The 12,336-nt window shown below is 41.3% G+C and overlaps 1 protein-coding gene across 2 annotated transcripts in view; it reads right to left on the bottom strand.

Annotated features, from left to right (window-relative positions):
- Positions 1-9,811: 9,811 nt before the first annotated feature.
- Positions 9,812-12,336, bottom strand: part of KLHL17 (kelch like family member 17) — a 46,415-nt gene continuing 43,890 nt past the window's right edge. For both annotated transcript variants that reach the window (XM_018557502.1, XM_018557503.1), the window contains exon 12: positions 9,812-10,322. In XM_018557502.1, the coding sequence (XP_018413004.1) occupies positions 10,094-10,322 (229 nt within the window). In that variant the 3' untranslated portion in view covers positions 9,812-10,093. The remainder of the gene's footprint in view (positions 10,323-12,336) is intronic.

Raw genomic sequence — 12,336 nt, forward strand, 5'->3', positions numbered from 1 at the left:
CCCCCCGGGGGGGGGGGTTCCCTGTCTGGGGTATGGGGGCCCTTCATGGTTTCTTGCACTAGGGCCCTGAGATTTCTAGTTACGCCTCTGCAAATAAGCTACATTTTTATTAATAGTTAAGGTACTGTACTTGATTGCATTTTTCAGATTTAACTCCTGAGTTTATTGTCACTTTAAGCATTTACCTGCTTCTTTGTGGGTACTTCTTTTATTTGAACAATATTTTTAGTGTCAGAGTCACTTTAAAATAGAGAGAGGGTTCAGATTTGGCTCTGTTTAAACTGTATGGAAAGCAACTAGTGCAGTCCTATAGAGAGACTTTTTATTCCTTGTTGATCTGTAAAATATCTTTGGACAATTTGCCAGCCACCTCTTTTAATTGTGTCCTAGCCATGAAATGATTATGTGCATGGATTCATTGTGTCTGTAGCTGGCAGGTCACAGAAGGTGTGGCGAATAATGTGTTTGCTGACATTGCAGAGTTTACTAGAATTCCTGTGTCACTATGCTATGTACACAGCTCCTGTCATAAGAGGCTTTCTAGAGACAACCTATAAGCCAGCGCCGGCTAGCTTTTACATGGGGTTACTCATGTCACTAAAACACGCTCTTTGGCTGGCTGCAGGTTGATTTTAAGAGAGGTCATGCGAGGCTAAGTGCTCTACACAAATTTACAACCCTGTCCAAAAGACTACTTTAAGTCCAGCAATATATAACTAATTACTAATGAATCTGATCCTAAAGACAAACAAACATTTTAAGCAGTGTGGCTGCCCTGCAGTGCTCAAACAAGTAATAAATCTTTAATGGTTGTGGAATGTAAGGTAAAAAGGCAAAAAACACAAATAGTATTACATAACACAGTGAAAATAAATATGACTAATATTTTTTCTGTATCTGCTTTTGCATTGCAGCCTCTGATAGGTACAGTGCTGGAGCAGAATTCAAGTTAAAGTTTTTTTCTTTTTTAAAGTTACACTTTTGTTGTTTTTGTATTGCTCTCATCTTCCCATACGGTAGTAATATCCCTCACTTCTCTTACCTAAAGACGATTAGAACCTCTGACAGGTTTTTGTTGCTCCCTGTGTTGCTGTTGGGAAGACCCTGTTACTTAATAGGCACTGGGTAAAATTAAATCAACATAGACAGCCAGTGTCACCTACAGAGGAGGGTGTGAGCTCTTTTTAGAGTACTGATAGACAGGAGGTAACAGTTGGATAGAGTGAAGATCTCATGTCTGTGGAAAGTGCAAGACATTCCTGGATGACAGATCTGGGTAGCACAAGGAAGGGTTACACAGTCTCTGTCAATGGAGGATTTGTACTAAATGACAACTCAATGAAGACCTCCCCAAAGGTTCTGATGGTGATGATGATGGTCATCTACGCTAACAGTGTGGATAGAGAAGTCCCTGCTGCCAGCTCTTGTATACAGCAGCCACTGCTCCAATTGTATGCATACACTGCTCTGATTGTATGCATACACTGCTCGGCTAAGAATTTACCACCTGGCTTGAAAACTCAGCATTTGTTGAGTATGGTGGTATCAACTAGGCCACCAATAGCTCTAATTTTGGCCAATTCCTCCTGAATTGTCTGAAATCCAAGCTGTGGGTTGCCAGTGTTATAGTTTCCCCCCCAAAAGGGCTCAAATACAGCACTGAAAACCTGACATTGGCTTAATCTTATATAAGATGCAAAGAAACTATTAGCTACATTGTAGGAGAGTTTGCTTCTTCCCACGCTTCTTCCTCAGTCAGCATGTCTATGCTTTTCTAGTATAAACCTATAAACTTACACAAGCCAATCATTCACGTTTATACACCTTGCTCCAACAAGATATAGCACAACCCAAGGGGCAACTAGATCATGCCTGCACATCTAAATTCATCTTGTCCTTCTCAGACTGGAGGTCAAATAACCAACACCAAGGGTAAAATCGTATTCCGAAACCTAAAGTAATAATTACTGTAAATGACCATTATTAATGGCTACACTTTTATTTGTCTGTGGCGTATACTTAGTAAATATACTGAGCACCAATTTCCTCAAGGCACACTGATTTAACAGTGTGAGCAAACACAAGTAAGGACAGCCTAATGTAGACATGCCATTGTGTAGGTATCATCTAACTCTTTAAGAGGCACTCAGCTAATTTAAGTGCTTTATGTCCAAATAGATTTTACAATCCAGGTCTATTGTGTTCATAATGATGCTGAGCTAGCACTTTTTTTTACACCAACCTTACAAATTTTGTGTTTCAGAAGAAAGAATATTTATGTTGTTTCAAACAATAATTTTTTTAAAGTATTTCTCTATGGCTGTGTTCACATGGACGTCAGATGAAAAGCACATCTATTACCTCAATTGTTTCTGACAGCATTTGGTCCATGCTGCCATTGCTTGTTTGGCAAATGTCCAGCACATCCCAAGTCCTACATGCAATGTTCAGATCAGCACGATGGCATGAAAGTGTGAACTGTGCCAAACCCTTGCCCACGCAGCATTTATGGGGTGCTTTGCAGATGATAAAAACACTCTCCAAGCAACCCATTCATGTGAACTTGGCCTAAATGTTTTTCTAATTGTACATACATTTCGTATAGATTTGCTATAAGGAAATATGACAGACATACTGTAAATTGTCACTGGCACAGCCAATCCTTTACACAGTTAGATCATTAGTTGAAATGTAGATCACCTCTGTGTAGTAAAGGGGTTTTAGTATAAATGCACATGTATCTGGAAACTCCAAATCCTTGTGAATCAGTATTGAAGCATAACCTATGCCATAACATTTCAAGCAACTCCATAAACAGATGATTGTAAAGATCATTAGGGATGTATGCAAGAACATTTCCAATTCACTAAATATCTCGACGTATACTTAAATCAGTCCTTAAGGAATTTAAAGAGTATGGCAAAGCTGTAAACTTGTGAAGGGCATGCTGTCCACCATAAGAGAGTAGCCGGCAAGCAGAAGACTAGTGAAAGAGGCCACCAAGAGACCTATTACCACTCATAGTTCCAGGCTCAATAGCTGGGGTTGGTTAGACTATATGTACAACAACTACTGCCCAAGTGGTTTAACAGTCACAGCCAGGACTGCCGATAGGGGGGTACAGGCAGTACTCCCATACCAGGCCCAGGCCCCATTTGGTCATATATAGACATATATCCTCATTCCTGTATACTAATATACCATCCATCCTCTGTATATATACATATATATACATATACCCTTCTTCTAGGGTGAGGGGTTAAGGTTTAGATGAAACACTTTAGGGGCACCTGTCAGGTAGGCTGTATGGAGACCCATGATTTCTAATGGCGGCTCTGGTCACAGCTTTTTGGGGGCGTGGTAAAAGAAAGTCACTGTTAACTAAAACTCACATGACATCTCACCTACAGTTTACGATAAGGTACAAGACTCTGAAGCTGGAAGAAGGTTCTATGGTGTGATGAGACCAAAATGTAGTTTTCTTGGCCATCAGACCAAACACTTTCTGTGGTACCAGCCAAGCAACTTATGCCATACTAAATTCACTGTCCCCACCATGAAGCTTGGTGATGGCAGCAGGAATAGAGAAAAATTGCATGGTTTAGATAAAGTGAGGGGGTGTATACTTATGCAGTCATTTTGTGGTTTTGAATTGTAATTATTTTAAATCACTTTACAGAGATCTGTTTCTATAAAGGAGTATATTTCTGTTGATAAGTGTAAGCAAAATAAAATCCACTGTGATTCAATCCTCCATGACAAAACATGAAAACGTCAAAGCAGAGTGAATACTTTTTTTATAAGTACTGTAGGTATTTCAACTCTTTACCTTAAGTTCAGCCTCTGCCTGTCCACTATGTCAGTTTTTAGGCAGTATAGGGAAATGTAAGAATAAAAATGTGTACTTCTCAATAAAGCTGGCCATACACCTATAGATTATCTGCAGATTTTCTATAGTCAAATGGAAAAAGTGCAAAAGATTCCTCCATCTACACTAAACTGTATAAATGGAGGAATCTCCCACTGGGCCAAGCTTCAGTATCTTGCTAGTCGGCCCCGCTGGCTCTCAAAATACCTGAACAATCTAATTGGATGCAGGCATTGTTCAGGTATTTTGAGGGCCAGCAGGGCCGACTAGCAGTATACTGAGGCTTGGCCCAACGGGAGATTCCTCCATCCACACAGGTTAGCGTAGATGGAGGAATCTGTTGCACTTTTTCCATCTGACCATAGAAAATCTGCAGATAATCTATAGGTGTATGGCCGGCTTAAGATCTACAATACAGTAATACACATTAATACATTCAGATGAAATGGGAACTAGTCTAAAATAAGGTCTAAATTAAATGTCAGGTTGAATTAGCTGAATTAATTCAAGGTGCGTCAAGATGGACATGTGAAGTCTTGAAGTTTGTTTTCATTATAAGTAGCCACAGTGTGAGTGTTCTAACAGGATGCTGTAGAGAAGAATATGAAAGCAGGGGCCTCTCTGCAGAGGTCTAACACACCCCTTACTGAGTCAGACCTATAGCTCTGCAATCAGAAAGGAGTATACATTTTGTTGATTGTGGAGCTATAGGTCCGACTCGGCAGGGTGTGTGTAGAGAGACTTACTACTGTAGAGAGACCACTGCTTGCATACAGAGACCAATGGTCCTTCTCTGCAGCATGCAGGGTTTTCTACTGAGGCTGTAGCTGCTTTCAAAGAGGACAATTGCCACACCTAAACAAGATCCACCCTTCTGCGGCCGGCACCTTTGTGAACATCACTGTAGAGCCCTTATACACTCCTGAGAGAGTGAGGTGTCCAGTATGCACTCTTTGCACCTGCCAAAAGCCTTTCAAATTCACTATAAAAAACTGTGAATGGAATTAAATAACTCCATAGAATTAGCACTTGTTACTATGAAAGGCTCCTTTGGTCACCTCCCCCTGTGCTTACTGCTCAATGATGGCTCGGAACGTGTGGAACATTTAAAAGCTAGAGGTTCATCCTGAGACTGAGGTTTGCTACCCCTGAACATTGCATACCAGCTGGCAAAGACTGGACTCCTGTGCAAGCCCTCTTTACCCCCTGCCACATGATTCACTACTGCTTGACAGCAGTGGCATGCAAGATTAAGAACACACAAAAAAAAGTATACTGAGAATTTATTTTATTTATCATTTTCCAAGGGCACCTTAGCATTCTTCAAATTAGTATACATGAAAAGGAAAACACTGTTCATGACACACAAAGAGTTTATGATCTACAGTAATAGAACATACAGATAATGTAGAGTGAAGTCCAGCAAGTTAACATTGTATCCAAGCTGGCAGTGGATAATACCAATCTTGCCCCAGATTTTATAGTTCCGTTTATCGAGCAAGGTAGTGCAAAGGTCAGTTATGATCTGCAAAGTACACAAAGGGTGGTCATAGAGGGGCAGATGTGCAGACTTTTAGTCTCCAACAAAGAAGAGTGAAGGATGGGGCTTGTTTCTAGGGAGACATTGAGCCAAAGGTGCCTATTATCACCTGCTAGTGGAACACAAATTGCTCAATTATGACAAGCAATGCTTCTATAATTCTAGCAAGGCTTATTGTAACAGGTCATTTATGTTCTGCCTAAGCAATATCGGCCAATCAGATATCAGATTACAGCATTCGGATAAGTTAAAAGATTACTTCTGATTGGCTGCTGTGGCTTACTGCATTTTGCACTTCAATGCTCTTTGCACTGAGTCAGACTCTGTTCTTTCCTATAGATACAATGAGATTCAATAAAATAAAGAGAAACAAAGACAACTGTTTTTAACCAAAGAATACTTTAGTTTACTGCGGCTTTCATAGCGGAGGCCAATTGTAAATATGTATTAGTTTAAATATGGCTGAATGGAAGCCAGTTATATCTCATAAATAAATAAATACCCAGATAAATAAAGTATTGTTAAATAAATAGAACCCATGTAACTTTTTTTATATATGTATATGGGCGGACCTTGCAGTAAATTGGTGCTATTAGACTGATTTTTCTTCTAGTAGCAAGCTACAGTTGCTTTCCTGGTCAACACATGTAAACTGAAAGAAAATACAAGAAACTTTGAATACATTGCTGTCAGTGAACCACAAGTGTTTTTCCATGTATTGCAGTTTTGCATTGTGTCTGTGCAGTGATCTTCATGCCGAGTGGAGAGGGCTCCCTGAAAAGGTGCATTGTGGGAAAGGCATGCTATTCACTAGGAAGAAAATCCATGTCAGAAGACATGCAAAAAAGCAAACCGCAAAAAAGAGGAGACGCTGAATATGAGGGACGAGCAAGGGGTACAGCTCTTCTGTACAGCTCTTCTGTAGTAAAGTTTATTTTCTAAACAATTAAATGTACTTCAGAACGTATTGCAAAAGTGTGAGGTTATTTAGGCATGAAATGAGAAAATGATTCTTTGTCCTCAGTGACGTGAATATTGTAGGAAAAAAGGTTAAAAAATAAGTCGACACAAAAGTACAACATTTCTTTGTAACAAAGAATGACAGCGGGTGGCTCATGATAATACATGGGTAAGCATTATCAGAACCGATTCGGCGTTCACGTGCAAATTGTCCTGGATTGAGGGTATGTGGTATGGAGACGTTAGCACCCAGAGGAGCAAGAATGGCATAAAGAAAAATACAGACTAAAGTGCAAAAAGGAGTATTCCAGCACAAGCCCGAATGGCTAGGTATTTGCAATTCTAAAGTAACCCAGAGCAACCTGGTAGTGGACCTTATGGGAGAGTTGTGATGACCGACTCTGTGGAATGTGATAATGTGAGAAACACTCATATAGATGCTGATGGTACTGTAGGGAATTTGATGAGAAAAGATGGCAGGAGGAGTTAGAATAGGACCTCATCTGTTGAGGTGGAATTAATCTGCTAGTCAATGCGGATCAAGAGTATCTGGTTTGCCAGTTCATGAAATTCACAGCTAATCGCTGCATGCCTGTACTCATGAAGACTGATGGGCTCATGGAGAAAAGAATCGGATGCACACTGAACCACCCAGTATACCTCGTCATCTTTAACAGAAGCAAATTGTCTACAATGGCAATAAAATAGGACATTCAGACTTCGCTGTGAACGGACGCACTTGTCCATATGTACTGGTGGATAAATTTGACACATGAATGCTGTTAATGTGCGGCCACCTTAAAGGAAACCTGTACAGTGAGATATGCCGGGCTGCCATTACTGAACTACTTCTCAAAATGCTAGCTGCTTGTCTGACCCTGGCTATATTATTTTATGAGCACTGACCTGGAACAAAGATGCAGATCAGTAAAGTGAGAGCGATTTCCTAGTCTGCATATTTGTTCCAGGGCAGTTGCTCAGAAAGTGCTGACGTCCTGGGAAAATACTCAAAAAGGTTTGATGCCATAGGATCAGTATGGCAGCCAGGCACGTGGCATACGCAGTAGACATCAGCAATTGTAGGCTGCATGTTTCTCTCAGCACTCAGGCTTTCTTTAGGCATATGTACTTATGGACAGTAGTGCCATGCTCCTGAGAGCATTGTATTGATTAGCAGATGGGGATTTTCGTCTATTGAAGTGGAAACCTAGCAATATTTTTTTAACTTTTGGTTGAGAGGTTAAAATTTAGAATCTCTGTCAAATTTGTATTGCTATTTGCAGAATGGATGAGAAGGGAAATAGGAAGCTCAGCTTACAGCAATACTTTATGTATTGTTGGGAGGGGAGGAGTGGGCATGGGGATCTCCCAAATTGGGACACAAACAGTAAGAGATGTTTATTGTTTTCTGCACCACTAAAAAGAGTTATTTCCTCCACTGGAGAGATCTACCCTCATTTCCGGTCTTGTTGACCACTCTCACTGGAACAGGAAGTAAAGGAAAAAGTTCTAGATAGAGCTCCATTTGAGCCAACATTATTATTTAAAGTTTTTTCAATAATACTTACAATTCTGATATTTTCTGTTTGCCAAAAAACACAGACCGTGCTATGCCTATCAGAACACTATACAAGTTAATTTTGGAACTCTTGATAATTATCAGTTACAGTACGGATGTTGGCCCACCACTAGGTCATTCTTTGGTAATGTTACTCAACTTGATATTGACCTCCATTCAAGAAACCAATCATGGCAGTGGTTTAACTGCTATCTAAAAAGGGTCCCGCATCTAGTGTGACTATCTTAGTAAGTGGATCACTACTGCTGCATACAAAATTAACTCACATTTCGTACGAATAATGGGATGCCTCTTTATTGTACCAGACACATCAATGCTTAGTTCAGTGGTTTAAGGACAGGGGTAGCGAGGTTGCATTTGGTTTGGTTCCATTATAGAGCCCTGTTCCTGGGCACCCATAGGGTCTACCTAGTCATATCCAAACACCCTTTTGGTTTCTATCATTTAAAGAAGCCTGTGACTTAATTGCTTCTCCTGGAGGACACATACTGTGCAAGGCGGAGGGGTTTACAGGAAGGGGTTGAGGAGAGGTAATAAAGATTGGGGGTTTTAGGTGAAAGAGATTATGGTGTGAGCAAGTTAGCTGGAGGGACAGCTATAGAGGTTGAAAATTAAGTCAAGAGTAATGACAGGAGAGGGGTTATGAGAGTTGGTGCATTCAGGTAAAGGATGCAATAGTGTCATAATATATTAGCGGCATGGTGGGCTATAGGGGCTGAAGATGATAACTCAGAAGTAATGGCAGGGGATAGGTTATGAGATTTGGGGGTTTTAGGTAAAGGAGGTAATGGTGTGGCATGTTAGCTGGAAAGGGTGCTAAAGGGGTTGAAGATGTTAAGTCAGATATAGGCAGGGTAGGGATTACAACAGTTGGGGTTTTTAGGCACAGGAGGCAATGGTGTGAGCATGTTGGCTGCAGGGGCAGCTATAGGAGTTGAAGATAAGTCAGAAGTAGTTGCAGGGGAGGGATGAAGGTTGGGGGTTTAAGGTACAGGATGTAATGGTGTGAATATGTTAGCTGTAGAAGTAGTTTATAGGGGTCGGGTATGATAAGTCTGGAGCAGTGGGTACAGGGTTTAGGCTCAGGTGCTCTGCCTCGTATCTTGCACCAGGGTCTATGTATGTCAAGCTAGGCCACTGGCTGAGCACATTGGTTGCTTTGGGTTACAACAGACCTGCAATATGTCAAAGAACCTGTACCATCAGTAAGGTTATGAATAATAACATTTCCATCCACAAATAGAACAATGCAGCTTTTTAACCGTGCCTGCTTCCTGGTCAGTATAACTATAATAAGAAGAGCAATGACAGTGCCTGTCTGGAGGTTCCAGAAATATCTTGTCCTTGCGGAGGATGGAAATGTTTCACAGATTTCAATGCTCTAATGTGCTCTTTTTGCACTTCAGGGATATTTTTCTATTTACAAGCAATGAGGTCCAATATTTGACCATGTTGCTCCATTGCAAGAGTTCCTAATCCTTAATCAGTGCTGTGAAGTGCTATCCCGTCGGATAAACAGTGCGGAAAAAGGAAAAGAGATGGAAAGGTGCCCATTTTGAGTATTTCTATGGCACGTTGTTTTAGTTCAAGTAAGGAGGTAATCAGAAATTATTTGCAGATCTTGATGACCTCCAGAAATTCTGCAATGTATTTCACATCCAATCATTACATAAGGTGTATTGTAAAGGAATTCATTTAATCCTTAAAGTGCAGGAGATGTCTGTTCCTGAAGAGAATTGTTCTGTCTGAATGGCGAACAGTTGAGGAGGATTTAGCCCCTTTGCCTCTTGAGATACCTGCTCAGTGCAGTACAGCAAAAATCGCCACCACCTTCCCTGAAGCATGGACTTGCAAGATGCTACAGAGTACAAAAAAAACCAAAAACCTTTTCTATTTACTTCAGGGAAATCCACTGACCCATCTTCTGCTAAATTGGCCTTAAAGTCCTGCCTTTAAATGACACAGAGGTATCTTTGCATGGAAATGCAGGCCTTTCCAGCAGTGAAGGAGTTGCAAGGACAAATGGCGTGTCCTAAGAAAAAGCCCCCTAGAACTGAGAAACCAGAGTTTTCTTCCACTGGCTCCACCTCTTCAGCTCCGGTAAACAGTGCAGGCTTCTTCTTGACGTTATGGACCTGAGTCTTTGTCAGAGGCTGGTTGAGGAGACCGAAAGAGTAGGAGAGGAGGGCGGAGGGAAGTTGAGAAGTTCTAGCACTGCCACCCCCACGCTGCTTCTTCGGGTGAACATACAAGATGCAGCGACCCACTTGTTGGTGCGTGGGTTGTACTTTTCTATGGAGTTCAAGCTTGAGCTTCCATCATTGCCTCCTACTGCATACAGCCACCCATCCATGGCCACAAGATCATGAGTGCTTCTGTAAAAAGACAACAGATTAGATATATTATACAAAAGAAGACACTTTTTGCAAGACATTCCACCAATCCTCAGAGAAAGGCAGATCATTGCGACCTGCCCCCCATCCTTCTTGGATAGACTGATGCGGACTGCTTGTTCTAAGAGACTCATCATCAGAATTTAATTTGAGTGAGCTACAAAATGATGGCTGAACTGTTTGCTACCTGCTCAAGCAACAGCATTTCAGGCAGAGGGGAAAATTACTGCAACATCCTTCACTCTGAGTACTGGACAGGAAGCCAGCTTAATGCACAAAAACATCGTTATACCCGCTACTTTTTGTCTAAGGCTTACTGGCTCTTTAAAGAGGATCTGACTTGTTTCTCTAGTTTCAGGAAGTGGACTAGTTCATTACTATTCAGCCTTCCAGAGTTTAGTTCTGGTTTGTGATCTGAGAATAGGATTTGAACACTAAACAATAGGAAATGCTTGTGAAAGTTTAATACCACCTCAATGGGAATTCCTCAGTGGCACACTGAGGTCCTAAGTACTGTGTTGTGCTTAGATATACATAATCACTACAGTATATGAAAGTTGGCCACTGCATTTTTGGGACACTGGTGCCCACTGCCTCTTCAACAGCAACTAGATTAGTGGTGATGGTTTCCTATACAAACACCATGCACAAGTCAGGCAAGATGGCCAGATCATTTAATTTGCGTCCAACGTAAAGCTGACCACAGACAGGCAGGATCTCAGTAACAAGAACTACAGCTATCCAGCCTTAAAGTGACATTAAACCCTCAGATTTTTTAACATAAACCAATACTGTAATGTGTGCCTTACTGTAATCCATGGTTGTTTCCCTTCTCTTTGCTGCTCTTCCTTTTAAATCTGTATCTGTTCTCATGCTCTGCAGAACTTCAGTTTTGCAGCAGACTGCCTTGTCTCAGGAATGGATACACGGTGTCTGTGTATAGGTTTCTATAGGCTTGTAACCTGAGCCAGCACTACAGGAAGAGGCCCTGAGCTGAAAAGGGAAGTTCTCCCCAAGCATGAGAAGACATGAGGATTTAAAAGGAAGAGCAGCAAAGAGAAGGGAAACAACCATGGATTACAGTAAGGCACACATTACCGTATTGGTTTCTGTTAAAAAATCTGAGGATTTAATGTCACTTTAAGCTAGCTTCACACCTTTGCGTGCATATTACTGCAATGCCAATGCCACCATGCACATGTTAGTAAGTTGCGGAGCCATTCATTCTGAATGGTACCCCAACACATTGAAGCAGTGAACCACAATGCATTATAACATGCCACCATGAGTTGTGGTCCGCTGATTATTATGGTCAGGATAAAAAATAAATACATTCTAACATTATTTTTTTGTTTCTAGTCAGGTAAATATTTTGTAGTTAGGAAGCTGGGATAAGCAGACCATCAATGCTTAGCTCAGTGGTTTAGGAACAGTGGTAGTGAGGTTGCATTTGGTTTGGTTCCATTATAGATCCCTGTTCCTGGGTCTAGGGTCTACCTGGTCATAGCCAAACACCCTTTTGATCACTATCATTTAAAGAAGCCTGTGACGTAATTGCTTCTCCTGGAGGACACATACTGTGCAAGGCGGAGGGGTCTACAGGAAGGGGCAGAGGAGAGGTAATAAACATTGGGGGTTTTAGGTAAAAGGAGATTATGGTGTGAGCAAGTTAGCTGGAGGGACAGCTATAGAGGTTGAAAATTAAGTCAAGAGTAATGACAGGAGAGGGGTTATGAGAGTTGGTGCATTCAGGTAAAGGATGCAATATTGTCATAGCATATAAACTGCAGATGGTAAGTCAGAAGTAATGGCAGAGCATGGGTTATGAGATTTCAGGTAACGTAGGTAATGGTGTGAGCATGTTAGCTGCATGGGGAGCTATAGGGTTTGAAGTTGGTATGTCAGATAAAGTCAGGGTAGGGATTATAACAGTTGGGGGGTTTTTACGCATAGGAGGCAATGGTGTGAGCATGTTAGCTGCATGGGGACCTTTAGG

Source organism: Nanorana parkeri, unplaced genomic scaffold (assembly GCF_000935625.1).
Source record: "Nanorana parkeri isolate BGI_ZX_2015 unplaced genomic scaffold, ASM93562v1 scaffold287, whole genome shotgun sequence".
In the NCBI taxonomy this organism is placed as follows: Eukaryota; Metazoa; Chordata; class Amphibia; order Anura; family Dicroglossidae; genus Nanorana; species Nanorana parkeri.